This window comes from Hyperolius riggenbachi, chromosome 2, assembly GCF_040937935.1.
Source record: "Hyperolius riggenbachi isolate aHypRig1 chromosome 2, aHypRig1.pri, whole genome shotgun sequence".
NCBI classification, from domain to species: Eukaryota; Metazoa; Chordata; class Amphibia; order Anura; family Hyperoliidae; genus Hyperolius; species Hyperolius riggenbachi.
In genome coordinates, this window is record NC_090647.1 from 303,403,779 (window position 1) to 303,421,603 (window position 17,825).

General features: G+C 39.4%; 1 protein-coding gene across 1 annotated transcript in view; it reads left to right on the forward strand.

Moving 5' to 3' along the window:
- The window catches only part of EPHA10 (EPH receptor A10), a 766,354-nt gene extending 756,902 nt beyond the window's left edge, over positions 1–9,452 (forward strand). Inside the window, exons 16-17 of the mRNA XM_068269039.1 lie at positions 781–945; positions 8,867–9,452. Coding sequence (XP_068125140.1) covers positions 781–945; positions 8,867–8,981 — 280 coding nt within the window. The 3' untranslated portion in view covers positions 8,982–9,452. The remainder of the gene's footprint in view (positions 1–780; positions 946–8,866) is intronic.
- The last annotated feature ends 8,373 nt before the right edge of the window (positions 9,453–17,825 follow it).

The following is a 17,825-nucleotide window of genomic DNA, read 5'->3' on the forward strand; positions in this document are numbered from 1 at the left end:
CATGGGTTCCAAATTTGTTTTTTGAAAGTTGTACTGAATTTCAATGGCATTTAATTTTTTTGTGTAAAAGCACTCAAATAGAAGAAAGCTGACCTGTATGTGGGATGTGCAAATCACAATTATGCATGTCAATGGCAAGTGTCAGAAATTGCAGAAGATTACATTATATGCAAAATATTACATGATATTTTGATTTTAAATAGATACATGTTTATATAAATTAACTTCTTTGGTATGCCCTGTAAAATTGCATTCCAAAAATTTTGCACATGAATATGAAAAAAAAAAATGTCAAATATCCCAAAAATGTGCAAAACGCAGATTTATACTGTATATGTGGGAAAAACACTACAAATTGTGTGCGAATTTTGCAGTGATAACAATTAATGCTGCCTAAGTGTGGATTTCCACCCAGCACATATGGTAAGTTTCTTCTTACCTTCGAAAAAAACATTGATTGGTTAATTGTCTTCCACAAAACTGTTTCTTGATGTGTTTTGAATAGTATGACATTAATTATTAAACATACTATGCAAAGTAAAACATTATGGGAAATGTGTCAGCACTCTATAAATAAATAAGAAATATAATTGTAATAGTGTTTTTAGAACTTCAATCACCTGCAAGTACCTTCACTTAAAAGCTGAGTCAGTTTACATACACTGAGTACACTGAACGGTTTTCAAATTTGTATTTACAATTTACGTTTTGAGAAATTTTAAAAAGTTAAGGAATAATTAATGGCAAATCAGGACTAACTATTTCCTCTGTATTTTCTAGGTCACATAGTACTTCCATCCCATTAATTGAACGGACGTTTACAACATTTCCTTCATTTAGTTCTGTTGGAGAATGGCTGGAGGCCATTGAAATGGAAAGATACAAGGATAATTTTACAGCAGCAGGATATTGCTACCTGGAGTCAGTGGCCAGAATGACAGTTCAGTAAGTTGTATAAAATATTTTTGACACCTTTCATGTTAAAGTATTGGTAAATGTATTGGTGATGGTAGAGAACTAACCAGGGCTATCATTCATTAAAGGACATCCGAGGTGAAAATAAACTGATGAGAAAAACAATTCTATCTGTCATTATTCTCCTAAAAATGACTTTTTTAGATACTCCACAGTTTTATTCTATATTTATATAGTTTTTACTGTTTCATTGTCTCTGCTCAATGACACCTTCATTAAAGTATGCCAGAGCTCAAATCTATGAATTATTGACCCTTTTTTATCTCTCTCCTGCTCTCAGAAGCCATTTACAGACAGGAAAGTGTTTTATGGCTATAATTACTTATCAGTGAGGGTTATACTATAGTCTGACCTAGTCTGACCTAGTCTGACCCAGTCCCGATCCAGATAAAAACGTATATACCCGATTTTTAACTCTTTCAGGCAGAGAAAGAAAAAAAGGAACACATCCTAGTTAGTTGTGTGATCGGCACTGTACATAAACAAGTCTATCTCATCATGTCACATGTCACCTCGGTTGACCGTTAAGTACCAGTCAAGCACAGTATCCATCATTAAGTACCATCAAGTACAGTTAATTTTAGTATAGATAACTTGCTCCACCTCATTAAGACTAAACCAAATTTCTAAAACAGAATTATTTTATCCTAACCTGTATTTTTGTTCCATAAAAATTGTTATTTTTTGTTAATTGTAAAGCTACTGTTTGGAAGTAATTTGACCATGTTGTTATTGAACATACTGCAGTCTAAAAAATAATACAGGTTAGATTTTTACAGACACCCAGAATATAATAATGTATTGTTTGTTCCAGATAGGTACCGGTAATTCAAAAAACTGAGGGTTGCTAATCTAATTTTTTATTAAGACAGCTTAGATAGGGGATGATAAGTACTAGTAGAAATGCTTGTACTGTGTGAGTGCCTGAAGCAATATATGCATATTTGTTTAATGAAATAATAATAAAAAAATGAAACAAAAGTAATCATTTCCAGTTGCCTGAGAACATTGCTTGAGACAAAACTCAATATAGTAACTACTGTAACTACATTGCTTAAAAGGGACCCTGTCACTTTTTAACCCCTTGTGGCCTGCGGTCAGTTTTCTTGCACAGCGGATCTCAGCCTTGTCTGGCTGTACATTATCTCACAGTGGCCCATATTCAATTCATTTTTTTCACCTGAGTTTTCTCCTAAGTGATATTTAAACAACTTGTAAATACAATGCATTTAAACCACCTGCAAGTAAGAAAATACTAAAAATAATTTTGATAGTAGTTTTTCAACTACTTTTTCAGTAATTTTTCGGTTGCAAGGTGCAGAAAGTTATTTTAAAGAGAAGTTGAAACATGATCTCCTAGGAGAAAATGTTAGAGAAAAAAAAATAATTTCATATGGGCAAATGGGCCATTTGCAATTAATGTTTTCTCCTTTGTGATATTTTCAAACTTATCTATAAAATGCATTTTAAACCACCAGCAAGCAAGAAAATGCTCACAATAATTTTGGTAGAATTTTTTCACCTAATTGTTGGTACTTATTTCAATTTCAAAGGGCTAAAAATGTATTTAAAATTGAAGATTACAAATTATCTCCTAGGAGAAAACTCAGGGAAAAAAAAGCAAATTGCATATGGGCCAATGTGTCTTTTCTGGGACATTCACTTATAACAACTGCTAATGGATCAGTAGCTCTTTTTTAAAATCAGTTTGCGGCTTTAGGATTGAGTGATTTATAAAATGGCATTCTACCATTTACAACAGACCTAGGCCCATATGCAATGCACTTTTTCTCCTGAGTTTTCTCCTATGAGATCATTTTTCATCTTCAGTTTAAAGTAACATGTTAGCGCTTTGCCATGGAAAAAAGTACCAAAAAGTACGTGAAAAAGTATTTTATTTAGAAGTTGTGAAAAATATCACCTGGTAGAAAACTCAGATGAAAAAGTCAATTGCATATGGCCCCTAAACTTAGTAATACAAGTACCTTGTATTAGTAATCATAGCTACATGTTTTGTTAATTAATAAGTAAGTAGGGATGGCAGAACATCACAATTTTGCACAAGGAGGGTGTACAAACTCTATGCAGATAGTGTCGTGCAAGGAGAGAGCACTAAACACTACATCAACACGCCACCTGTCTATCAGGAGTCTCATCATTATTATTAAAGGGAATTATATTTTACCTTTTAACAAATCAAAAATGTGACAATAGCAGAAGAAGCATAAAACTGAAAGCACTATAGCCCTTTGGACTGAAAAGTAAAGTATAATGTTAAAGGAATACTATCAATACCCAAGTGTTCTAAAATGACAATGTACAAATAATGTCTAAGTAGCTGTGTAAACATTTTCCTACTTTTCATGTTAAAAATCAGAGGCAAAAGCTGTAATTTATTGAGAGTAGGATTAAGCTATATTGGGACAAATCAATTGCAGAGGGGGTGTCTGCTTCAATGCACAGCATATCAGAGTACAGAAAGCAAACTCTGAAAGCAAAAACAGTATGAAAAGCTGTGACAATTAGTTACATTTCCTCTGCTCTCTTCAGACACTTCAGTCAGAAACACAGGACACAGAAGCTGCAGCTGTTGGGAGCTTTCTCTCTGTCACACACAGAGTTACACATAGAGTTAACTGATCAAGTGTGAGGGGAATTTCCCCTCTCCTCATGGCTCAGTCTGCCGTCAGTTTTGGCGTCAGTAAAGTTTGAAAGTATTTTGATAACAGTAAACAAAGAGGTTGCTACTAAAATGTATACACCAGTACTTAGCAGCACTTCCCAAAAAATTCCTGTGTCAATAAAATAAAATAAAAAAAAAATATGTGAATCGATAGTATTCCTTTAAGATACAAGCTAACTCTAAGGTCATCTGGAACATTTATAGCTTTAAAAAAGATCTTCTTTAAAGTGAACCTTGTATCTACTGTTACATGAATAAAGTTGAAGAAGCCTCATCTTAGTCACCATCTTCATCTTAATTCATTCCTGCACACAACAGAAGTGCTGTGCAGTGCATCATCAGCTTCTCAGTGCTATGCCTCTGCTGACTCCATGCATCATGTTCCACTGATGTCAACGGAATGATCACGCTGAACCAGCAAACAACTGACACTGAGACACTGGGAATGTATTGAGTTGCTTCTCCTTGGGGCACAGATAAAGGTGAAATGATGAATGACAAGGCTTGTGCTACTAGAAGCCTCAGGTATAAGGTCAGACTAGGGTATACTTGAACTAGCTACAAAACCTAAATGATATCCTTTTTGGCATGGGAACTTTATTTTACAATGGAGCTTTCAGGAAATAAAGATTATAATTCAAAATTGCATTTGCTCTCTTTAAAGTCTGAAACAAATATTAGAAAGTTAATAAACATATAATTAGCATAAATGGTAATCTGTAAACTATATTAAATAAGGCATCCATAGCAAACGTGCAGCATAGGTGACTTGCATTAATATTCTGGTATTCACACAAGAATCTCTCTACACTTTTAACACTTTTTTTTTTTTTTTTTTGAAAATGACCAAATCAACTTCTTGCAGCATATAATTTGTTTCCAAGAGAAGCATGAGTATTATTGGTCGGATTAAAAATATTTTATAAATTCAGTTTAGCATAAAGCATGTATTTCAATTTTACTCACCGATGAACAAGTGTCAATATGTCATGGCAATATAATGCAAACAAAGAGGGCTTCAAACAAAAATGGAAGAGGCTGTCATCAATGAATCCCATTTTGATGCAAAACATACTCCCCGGAGAAGCACCACCTAAAAAACATATTACAGAAATGTTTCAAATATGGAATCATTTTTTTTTAGTAGGAAAAACAGGCTTTCATATAAAAAACTGGAGTTGAGGCATGAACAAAATATAACGAATAACAAGATATAACTAAAACCCCAGAGTATATATATGGATAGATAGATAGATAGATAGAGATATTGTAACATGCCCCTCCCAACACTTTGATCCTTATAGTCACCTAAAACTTAATGGTAATGTAAGCTTATTGTCTGGCTGAAAGTTCACAACCCTTGGAGAATTGTGGCTTTATTTATGCTGTCTCTACTCCATATCTTCTCACAACCCCCTGCACCACATCCCTTAACCGCTTCTGGACCAGCGCAGTTAAAATCTATGTCCTGATTGTGGCTGCATGACTCTGACAGGACATAGATTTTAAACATCGCCACTTTGCAGTCCCGCTGCTTCCACCGATCGCACGGCTCTCCCATCGCCGCAACTAACTCTATAGGATGGGAGAGCTGTGTGAGCTGGTCAGGAGCCGATTTCATATGCTATTGATAACTCCATTGGCTTACATTGATGGACAGGGTCAGGAGCCAATGAAAACAGCTTCTGACTGGCTTACAAAACTCTGCCATCACAGTGATGGCAGAGAGAGGGGACTGCATGGGATAGTGGTGGGAGCGGCAGGTATGTGCAGCAGTTTGTCGGAAGGCACGGTTCTTTGGTACCAGCAGTCACTGATCCTTAAAAGAATACTTAAGTCTAGAAAAAAAAATGACATTTACTCACCTGGGGCATCCCTCAGCCCCCCGAAGCTGGATGGTGCCCTCGCAGCCCCGCTCCGATCGTCCTGTCCCCGCCGGCGGCTACTTCCGGTTCGGCGACAGCCGCCGACAGGCTGGGAACGCGGCTGATTTTCCGCGTTCCCAGCCGCTGCTATCACTCTCTATGCTGCTATAGCGCTATAGCAGCATAGAGAGTGATAGCAGCGGCTGGGAACGCGGAAAATCAGCCGCGTTCCCAGCCTGTCGGCTGCTGTCGCCGAACCGGAAGTAGCCGCCGGCGGGGACAGGACGATCAGAGCGGGGCTGCGAGGGCACCATCCAGCTTCGGGGGGCTGAGGGATGCCTCAGGTGAGTAAATGTCATTTTTTTTTCTAGACTTAAGTATTCCTTTAAAGGAATACTATCGATTGAAACGACCTTTTTTTTTAATACTCTATATTAGTGTACACATTACCACTAGTGCTAGGGGCACTTTATTTATTCACCCAGGTCTCTCTCTCGCTATCCCTGCTTAAAAATTAATTTCTCACACAGCTCATAGTAGTTTGGGTCACCCTGAGCTGCTTGGTTACTGTGTCACTCTCACAGCATGCAGGAGTCATGAGGAGAAATAGGCTGATCTGAGGTGGTAACAGGTAACTAAATGAGCTGTAATATTGCTGGAATATAACTAGCTATAACACTAGTCTGTGTTTACACTCAGACTGGTTGCCTGCTTGTGGTGATGCACTCCAGGCTGCATCCACTTTAAAAGCTGCTGAGAGGGACAGACCACTGTTTACAATTAGCATTAAGCTGGCCACTAACGGTCCAATTTCTAGCGAAAAATTGTTCGAGCGATTAGAAAGTCTAATCGGACGAAAAATCGTTCACTACACCATCAACTAACCAATCATTGCTTCCTATCTATCACGACCACCAAGAAAATCCAAATTTTCGTTCAACGAAAATTCATTTGGGTGACATTTTTTTCACTCGTTCATAATCGATTGTGTCCACCAATGGAGATTATTTACAACCAATCCAATCAGAATTTCTGATCGCTCTAACGATTTTTCGCTAGAAATTGGACCGTTAGTGGCCAGCTTTATTAGTATCTTTATCAGTCAAGAGAAGCAAAGATAATAAACACACAATGCTAGAATCTTTAACCCCTTACCACCACATCAACAAGATTCTTTCAGCAAGGTGATAATTAAACTATAAACTGAGGAGTTGATAGCAACTCCCCTGTGCAGAGACATGGTCTAGCCCTCTGGGAGCTCAGTATTAGATACATTTTGTATCCAACACTGACGCCAAAACTGATGGAGGATTTTACAGATGAGAGGAACAGCTGTGTGAGGAATCAAATTGCTCCTAGTACTTGTCCTAATGTGTGCTACAACATACAGCATTTAAAAATAAATGCATACATCGATAGTATTCCTTTAAGTGGCCGGATACAAGCAACACATGTATTGTATGCACAACACAAGTCACACAAACAACATAATGAGCATTAAGAAATACAAAGAATAGAAACCGAGAGCCCAATATAGTGTAGTATGTCACAGTAAATAGAGTACAACGATACGTAGATAAGTAATATACTCACAAGTCTGGGTTACTACAAAGGCAACCACTGGATGTACAGGTGGGGAGAATTGTAACCTGACCCCACTCAGGTATTAAGAAGTCGCTCTCTGTAGACAGGAAAAAAGTTGGGGATACACCCCTCCACCCTTACCCCTCCACCAATGGTGGACTAGATCAGGTTTGAAATTTGTAGTAACAGAGGCGCCAAAATAGAATAAAACCATTTTAAAATCAGTTTAAAAGGAGGTGGGTTGGTGGGAACCACCCTCAGGTATACAAGGACCAGCCAATGAGTCACTAATATATACAATATAATATAATTTATTATGAAATCTCCAGGCAGTAGGCGCTGGGCCCTTTAGTAGATACAGCCTTGTGTATCTCCAACACTGATTACCTGAAGAAGCAGGCAGTTGACCCGTGAAACGCGTTGCATGCCTGGAGATTTCATAATAAATTGTATTATATTGTATATATTAGTGACTCATTGGCTGGTCCTTGTATACCTGAGGGTGGTTCCCACCAACCCACCTCCTTTTAAACTGATTTTAAAACGGTTTTATTCTATTTTGGCGCCTCTGTTACTACAAATTTCAAACCAAATAATGAGCATTAAGTAACTTGTGGGACTCCCGGGAAAATGTAAATGTGTTGTGCGTGTGCATAAATATTTTTGGCCATTTGAATAGACCCCATTGTCATGTGAGTAATTTATGCTTATGCAAATATGAAAAGTATGATTTAAGTGTTCAAGGACAGGATTTAAGCCTGATGAAGGCTGCAAAGCCGAAAGCTTGCTTATTCTTATTCTTTTTAGTTAGCCAATAAATGATATCATGCTGACTTAAAATGTCGTGCTTTTAAGTGTTCAATGGAGAGCTCACATAATCAGCAAGACATAGCTCAAACAGAACTGGAAGCTGTAGAGGGAAAAACTAAAGCACTATTTTATTTCAAATCAGTAGTTTCAAGACTTGAAGCTGCCAGATAGTAAGCACCCTGATATATACAAGTACTTGTATTTATGTTAAGAAAATGCATTAAGATGAGCCAAATAAAACATGAAATCAAAGGGGCTACACATTGTCAAATTACACAACTTGTCCCATAACTGTACTGTAAGTTACAAACTGTCTATGCTGGGAGAACTTTACATTTGTGGTGAAGATGAATGTACCTGATCATTCTTGACAGTATGGCTCTCTCTGGTGACACACTGGTTTAACAGATTCAGCACTCAGAGTAATCATAGACCTATCAGTATGGTTTCCCGGCACATGATGACCACTGCAATTAACCAGCCACCTGCCCAAAGTGAAAGTTATTTACATTTAAAGAAACCATAACAGATGAGGTTTATGAACATAGTACCCATGCTAATTGATTGGTGGCTAACACCTGTGATTTACATGTCATAGCTTAATTTCCATAATTACTTTCTATGCAAATTCACCACTCAATATTGAATTAGTCCTCTTGTAATGACTGTTGCATCCTGATGGCAAGGAATGGTCAGTGAGATAAAAATAATTCTGTATTGATGCAATAGAATCAGGCTGTTTTAAAGCTGCATACATTTACATATAATTAACATAAAACTGCATCAATGCAGACTTGCCCCTTATTTACCATCCCTACTGATAACTGAAGCAAAGAGAGCCTCTGGTTGGGGGATAATTCAGTGTTTTGAATCATTCCTTTCTCATAGTTGGCTCTTTACAAGATAACGATAACAGCATTCTGAACAACATTTCTGTTCTCTCCTGTAGGGACGTGATGAGTCTAGGAATCACCTCTCTGGAACACCAGAAGACAATACTTAGTGGAATTCAGACCTTACGTGCTCAAGTTATTCAAATGCACGGACGGGGAGTGCAGGTGTGACATACAGAAACGAGGCTAGCTCTGGGACGCAGAAATCCAAAGGGTGAGCTGGACAGCCCCTTAATCTGGCCAAGAGACAAGAGCAGACACAGAAAGGAAAAACCTACCTTGGTGGAAAATGTATCTAGGATGATAACGGAGCCAAAATTTCTCTTAACTCCTTGAAAGCATTTGTGGTGTTGCCAAGTATGGTTGATGTTGTGCTGTGTTCCATGGTTAATTGCAGCACCGTCAAAAGAAAGATGGGATACCTGGCTGTGCATTCACAAAGACAAGTGGCCGCAGATAGTAAATCCGGACGCATTTTAGTAGCCTTTTCTCAAGGCCATGTATCTGTATGAATCATAGGCATACAGGGTGAGCTGGAAAAGTGTGCACTCGTTTTTTTTTTACATGGGGTACATTGTTGTAATATTGTGGTGCCAACTACTCCATTAACTATAAGTATTTTTCTAACAGCAACTGTGTTGTACTGACTCCCTCAAATAGCTTTTATTTTTACAGAATGTGAAAGGAAAAAAAAAGACATTTTTTATACCACATGAAGTGTCCAAGTGATATGTGTTTGGTGCAGAAAGTGCTAGTCTTTTTCTTTTCTCCTCCTTACTAAGCACTTTTTCCTTGGCGGCATTAAATGATGGCATCTCTTTCTCAAGGGGCAAATGCAATGAAGCCGAAGTGGTGCAATTTGTCTTGTAGCTCAAGTTCAAAGAGAGCAATCGCTTACTTTGCAAAGGTTTGTCTGACAGATTTTAGCAGTGGGGAGGTGAGATAGAAAACTAAGTGGACTGAAAAAAAAATATCAACAAAGCAATCGTAGGCCTGTTACGGAGAGTAAAGATGAAACGTTTGTGAATCTTGGGGAGATGACACGACTGCACCTCTTAGAGGAGATTGTGCCAGCCAAGTGGAATAATAGACAGGGTCCGCCTAACGGCATCCAGATCATAATGGGTTACTACATCATGTTATTCTTCATACGCTGATTTTGTAAAGAGCTTGCCTAGTTGCTTTCAGCTACAAAACTGTCAAAATGTCTCCTGAAAACATGCTTTTGTGATTCATTTCTTGATAACTTTGCACAGCTGCTTGGGAGACACTTGCCCCAAGCAGCTTCAACCAGGTTTTCTTTATATCCACTTATTAATGATAATGGTTGTGTCATCTAGGGTCAAGGTCTGCTCTCCTTTTCCTGCCAATAACTCAATTTAATTTGGAGCGTGTCGTTTTTTTTAACCTATCTCCTTTACTGTGCAGGGAAAGGACTGGCCGACTGGCCACCTCTCTCTCTCTGCTATTTGTAATTCACTTGATGCAATGTAATTATGAGTGAAGAGCACCTGTTAATAGTGAAAGATGAAAGTGATTCATATTGCTTTGAAGAAAAGGCGGTGCCTGAGGTAATCTAACAAAGTCTTTATCCACCCAGCTAACCTAAGTTAAACGTAATATATAACTCCAGGCCTTTTACACAGATGACTTCTATGCCTTTTACACAGAGGACTTCTATTCTAAAGTATTATGTTCTATGATTTCCTGCTAGGACTGAAGTGAAATTTTTGCCTCCTATTAATGTGACTAGCAATGTTTCAGAAGGGATATTAACGTGACCCTGATGCAAACCTAGGCACTATAAGTAGAGCTTGTGATGTTAAAGTACATGATCAGAGGTTACTTTCAGTGAAAACTGCATGCCAAAATTATTTTTTATTCTAATTTAGTGCTAATGCATAACAATTAATAATTTCGCTGAGGATGTCAACAGTGGCGTACCTAGGGCATTTGACACCCAGTGCTGGGTATTAAAAGACACTCCAGCCAACCCCATAAAAAGGAAGGAGCGATTGTGGCATTGTAGATCATGCCCCCAAGCCTTTTGACCAAGCCTAGGGAAAAAAGCTCCCCTGCCAATCTTTTATATTGCACTCTGATGTATTTATACATATTAATTTGATTAAAAGAATCTAGTTCATTTAACCTTTCTTGGTAAGTGAGACCTTCCATCCTTCAATCAATCAATCTTGTTGCTCTTCTCTGCACCTGCTCTAAAACTGCAATGTCCTCCTGGAATGCAGTACCTGTTTTCCATATTCCAGATGGCGCTTTACAAGAGAGCTAAACAGGGACAGTATCATGCTAGCGTCCTGCATTTTTATTTCCCTTTCAATGCACCCCAAAATTTTGTTTCCTGCTGCACCTGCTTGGCATTGAATACGAGTATTTAACTTCTTGTCAACAAGCTCTCTTAAGTCCCTCTCCAAGCTTGATATCCATCTGTATCTGTATCCCATTTATTTTGTATGGTGCTAAACTATTGGTGGGAACAAGATCCATGACTGTACACAGTGTTGGACTGAGAGATGGTAATGCTGAGGAAATCCACTTTCTGGCCAAACAGCAGTAATCAGGTGTTGCTGCTCCCAGTGAAGGCTTGCTGCAGGTTTCTATTGAGAGTGATAACACAGGGTTTCTGCTGCTTAGCCAGCAGGTGGATTTCCTCAGTTTTTCCAATTCCTAGTCTGACACTGACTTTACATTTTTTTATATTGAATTTCATCTGCCATTCACTTGCCCATGTAGCCATCCTATCCAAGTCCTTCTACAATATGTCACTATCTTTCTGTGTGCTGATAATTATAATAATTCTGCACACATTTGTATTATCTGCAGAAATAGCAACATTACTTTTTATTTAATCTGCTAGGTCATTAATAAATAAATTGTAGAGTGCTGGACCCAGTACCTATCCCTGAGGGTCCAGCTGTAGACATCCATTTTAATATGATCCATTGACCAAAACTCTTTGCTTTCTGTCCATGAGCCAGGTCCGTCTCCATGCAGACATGGAACAAATTTAATAAGGCATCAGCCAGCAGAATATGTACTTTAGCTGGTGGTTTTACTTGAAAGTGAGTGTCAGTTTAGTACTGAAAGTAAACGATATGGAACAGTACTGTTTTTTACCTACTACATCCTCCAAAGATTTGTGAAGCGAAAAGCTCGGGCTTGGACATGTATGAAATGCCTGACAGTAGATTAGCCACTCCTTTATTAGCAACCATAGACTGTACTCCTTACAAGTTCTTACCTGTCCAAGTATTTGGAAAAGATAACCTAAACAGGTATCTTGTTTACAAGGCTGAATATGATCAATCATAAGGGAATGTTCATTTGGGCTTCTGTTCACAGAATGGAGTGTGTAACTCTTGCTTGGAATGTTTACCTACATCAATTTCACAATACTGAGGACTTTCCAGTTCTTTCTTATATAATCTATGCATTCACAAGAAAAACTTTAGCTTGACCCAAGTTTAAAGGCTCCAAGGGCATTCCGAGACTAAACTACACACCTATACTTTACTTAAAGGTAGTTGTGCTATGCATAGTATATAGGATTGTCTCCAGTAAACCCAATACAGTTAGAGCCCGTTGCCACTAGAAGCAGTGCGATGTGTCTACATAGCAGCATCGCACCGCAGGTGTGCTGAAACACATGCAGGGCAATGGAATAGTTTCCACTGCATGCATGTTGTGCGGAGCGGTGTGGAGTGATCCGAGAATCTGCAGCATGCTGCAGATTCTCACATGGCTGCATCTGCCTGCAGCCGTGTCCCATCTCTTCAATCAACTTCTGCATCGGGAGATGCGGAAGTGATGCGGGTGCCAGCGGAAGTTATGTGTAGCTGCATCGCATCACTTTCGCCAATGGAAAAGGGCCCTTATAGTTTTCCCTTATAGTTTTAAGGTGACCTTAGAGTCTGCAGATGATCCTGACAGTTTGCTGTCCGTGAACCTTGTTGCATTGTGGGAAATAACGGCTGTTTCCAACTGCCAAGCAAGCAGTATCTCCATCAGTGCATAAAACTCTCAGGGCCTGAGCCCACTTACGCCGTTGTGTCCGCTTTTCAGTTACACATCAATGTTACAGATGCTGAAAAGCGGACAGAAGTGGACACAACTGCGCCAGTGGGCTAAAGCCTTCAATAAATGAACATTCCACAGAGATTATCTGGCACGACTAAAGATGTTGCCACCTGTAACCAATTTTACAATGTAAATCAGGGAGAAGGAAGATTTTACAATGGGCAAATAATGAATAATTTATAAATTAATATTGTAAAAAAATAAGCAATTTTATTTATTATTTGTACTACAGTTCCTCTTAAAGCAATCACAGTGAGCATAGGTAGAAATGGAGATGAACCTTCAGCCCTTATTCAATTCACTTTTTCTCCTAAGTTTTCTCCTAGGGGATAACTTTTCATATTTTGTTTAAAATAACTTTTCAGCACTCTGCTGTTGAAAAAGTACCAAAAAAATCACGGAAAAGGTACCATCAAAATTATTCAGAGTATTGTCTTGCTTTCTGGTGACTTCAAAGGCATTTTATTGACATGGACCTATTAAATTCACCTTTTCTCCTAAGTTTTCTTCTAAGTGATATTTTCAAACCTTATCAATAACATTCCTTTTAACCTCCTTGGCTGTTTTCCTGACCTGAGCTCGGGGTAGAAAAAAGAAGCTGCTAGCGGTGATCCCAAACTCAGGTCGAGGTAGACAGTGCAGTGCTTTAGCTTTAGTTTTGGAGTCCCACGCGGAATCGCGCTGTGCAGCGGGACTCCAGCCTCTCTCCCCGGCAGTGTGGGGTCTTTCCCTGGCTGCCGAGATCCCCATGTCCCCGCTATTCTTCCGGGGACTTGGTGGCCATTCGGAGCAGCGGAGCGGCGGTGGCGGCGTGATGTCATCGGGGGCAGGGCTAATATTTAAAACTAACTTCTCTATATTAGAGAAATATAGAGAAGTTTGTTTATATGTATATAAGCGCCATCTTGTGGTCAAAGTGCAAACTGCAGCGCTGGAGCCCAGGAAGGTACATTTTTTATTCTGCTGCAGATCTCCCTGCCAGAATGATTTTTTCAGGTTTTAGGGTCTGAAAGGGTGGAAAAAATTGCACCTTTTTTAGACCCTAAAATCTGGAAAGAATCATAACGGCAAGGGGGTTAAGCTACCAGCAATAAACTCAGCCAACAAAGTAGCTATCGCTGTTCTCTGCAGTAAGATATGCTCATCAGCCAGCCATGACTATGCGTCTACCCGACTAGAAAGACTTTGGAAGTCATTGTCTCTGTGAAGTTCCTATTACAAAAAAACAGCTTTGTAAGTGAACTCTGTCCTTACAATGTTTTACTGAAGCAGAGCTCATAGCAAGAAAATCTCATTTAGGGTTTAATTATATTTAAAAGCACCTTTTATACTGCCAGCAAAACGTCAAGTGATAGAGTGTTTTGGGTTATTAAACTTAACATTAAAAGTACATTATATTTTTCTTTCTCTCTCTCTCTGTCTCGTGCTAATGCAATTGTTGAAAACAGAAGCAGTGATGGAACTTTTCAAACTGATTTTGTCAGTGTGTTAGCCTAATGGGGACCATAATTAACTACCATCCGTCTTATGTTTGCATGGAACAGATGCAAAGTTGCTATCAGTGTGAAATAACCCTAAACTCAGATGTACAGAATAGCACAGTGGTAGGCAACACCAATAATTTCACTTGCTGTAACACCCACAATTTAAAAGCAAAGCCTAATACGTTGTTTATATCCATAAGAAAAAAGACGAAGCTTTTTAACCACTTGAGGACCCACCCTTTACCCCCCCTTAAGGACCAGCGCTGTTTTAGGTGATCTGTGCTGGGTGGGCTGTGCAGCCCCCAGCACAGATCAAAGGGCACTCAGAGCGATCAGATCGCCCCCCTTTTTTCCCCACTAGGGGGATGATGTGCAGGGGGGGTCTGATCGCTCCTCCTGGCTGGCATTTTGCGGGGGGGGCACCTCAAAGCCCCCCTCCGCGGCGAAATCCTCCCCCTCCCTCTCCTACCTGCTCCCCCGGGAGATCTGGGCTGCACAGGACGCTATCCGTCCTGTGCAGCCAGTGACAGGACGTCCCCTGTCACATGGAGGCGATCCCCGGCCGCTGATTGGCCGGGGATCGCCGATCTGCCTTACGGCGCTGCTGCGCAGCAGCGCCGTACAAATGTAAAAAAAGCGGATTATTTCCGCTTGTGTTTACATCTAGCCTGCGAGCCGCCATCGGCGGCCCGCAGGCTATTCATGGAGCCCCCCGCCGTGAATTGACAGGAAGCAGCCGCTCGTACGAGCGGCTGCTTCCTGATTAATTAGGCTGCAGCTGGCGACGCAGTACTGCGTCGCTGGTCCTGCAGCTGCCACTTTGCCGACGCACGTTATGAGTGTGCGGTCGGCAAGTGGTTAATGTTTCTCAGAAGTAAATGGTAAGGATCGATATGTACAATGGGACAATATCCCAATATATTGATTTATAACTTGAAGTGAAGTGGTGCAATATATACAGGCTAGAGAAATGTTACTTCAATCTTTCATGATTGCGTCAAAATACAGCTTGCCCACAGCCAGTAAAGGGATCAAAGGCCTCGATTCACTAAGCTTAACTCCTGTCTTTAATAACTCTTCTGAGATGTTTTACAGTTATCACCATGGTGATATAATTGTGATAACTGTAAAACAGCTCAGAAGAGTTATTAAAGACAGGAGTTAATCTTAGTGAATTGAGGCAGCTTCATGGTTCATTGCAAAGCAGGCCATTCTGTCCTATTGAGATGGGAGAGGGGGACATGAACAGGAGTCATCCCACTTCAGCTCACAGAGGAAACTACATGGTGGTGCATGTAAGATCAGCCCTGCTGCCTGCCATGAGTGTGAGTATACAGGTAGGCAGCATCCCCATTCACCTCTTATTTTATCCCTGCTGCTGTGTGCTCTCTGGGTTAATTGAATCCTGTGTTGCCTGTGTTATTCATATGGCAGCACATGCTAGACAACACACACCTCAAATAGAGCTGGGGAGGACACACACAACAAGGATAGAGTAAGAGGCACAGAGGTCGGTAAGAGGTAAGAGGACGGGGCAGCACGGGCGTATACCTGTGCTCATGGCAGGCAGATGACAGGTGTTTAATGCACAACCATGTGCAATAGTTGTCAAACAAGTGTTATAATTTTCAGCAGATTATTAAATGGAAGGGTGCAAATGGAAATGGCCTCAAAGAATGATTTGAGGCAAAAGAAGACTAAGCATTTGTACATAGCTTAGATAAAGTCAGAACTGATCTCAGTTTTAAGCAGGTGACTATACAATCAGCAACTGGTTTCTTATTATTCTCTGCTGCATCTTATCTCCCTAAGGCCTGATTCACTAACCTTTCCTTTGATTGTTTGGCAAACTGCATCTCTTTCTAACAGGAGATGCACTTTGTCAATCATCAATTTACCTTTTTTAAATTTCATGTAACGCATACTTTCTACAATAAAAATCTTTTGCCATGCTTCCACTATTTCCTGCCAGAGCTACCACTAAAAGATTGAAGCATACTATATAATGTGCTTCTCCAATAATAGAAGTGAAGTTTAACAGCTCTCAGTTTGTTCAGGCTGAACTCAAATGGACATGTATAACATGTAGAACCTACAATTGTTATATGAAAAGTAGTTATATGAAAAGTGTCCCCTTTATAGGTGTATGTGAATAGCCTGATTTTGTTTGCATACACCCCATAAGCAGAGAGATGAGAAGAATCTGGCTTTGCCTTCCCTTACCCTCTTTGAAATGCCCAGAGAGATGGAGAAAGTGCAGCCTACATTCCTGGAGAAAAGAATCCAGGACAACCTAAGAGGATTTAGGCAGGCGGGTCACATGATCATTTGCATTGTAGAAGCTGAGTATCTGGCATTGACTTATTTCTATTAATGAGGGTTGGGTAAAGGAAAACTTCAAAATGTGTTCTGTAAAAATATCCACTTATTTATATGCCTTATTTGAGTTAAATGTTGAATAACATTTTACCTTGCGTATAACCTGCTTTGAAGGACTGCAAAACCTGGCCTTTTTCTGCCTCATAGATGGAATTAAAAATGAACCCTCAGGTGGTTCTTTGACATATTTCACTGTGTCAGCAATAATAAATAGTTTTCCAATGTAGAGCCCTGCCACTCTATTGCCTGTAAACATAACACCATTCTTCCTAAACCACGTAACAAATTCATCTATTTCTCAAGATTTTGTCCTACACATTTAAAAGTGAAAAGGCCAACTGGTTTAAGAGAAATGTTGAAATATTCTGCAGCTAATAACCTAAAAAAAGAATAAATTACTGATGTAATCACTATTCTAAAACCCAGTCTAATGAAGGCGAGTTCTCCTTTAACCTGTGCAGGTGGTAGTGCAGCAGATGTGCATAGAACCATTAAAGCAGTAAGTACACTTTAATGTTGTTGCCTGAGAGGAACATCTGTATTTGTGTTTCCTCCAACACAAAGTGTATGGGGTTTTTTTTTCTTTTTTAGCAATGGATATGTTTTATAACATATTACTATCTTTTACATTTTGTAGCTTTTTTGTAAATGAGTTTCTACAGTAAGAATTGGAGCAATAAATCCATTATTTCCTGTGAGAGACTGAAAAGCACACTTACACTCTATTCCTATTAATATGCCTACAGGTAGCCATTATCATGCTTACATAAAATTATGATAGGGCTGGAAGGATTGGTATTCAAGACACATCCTCTAAACCTGCTTTATATGCATTCAGGAAAAGTAATCAGCATTTACCTTAGGGAGAGACGCTAACCTTACAAAAGCATGTTTGCTCAAGTGCTTTATTTCCTTCTCAAATTTGCATACCAAATTAATAAAAAGAACCCCCTTTTCTACCCTGTTGACATTTGAATTTATGATAAGTACTGAGGAATACAGTGCATACATATCATTTTGTTCATGTCTCACAACAGAGTACATCTCGCCTGATAAG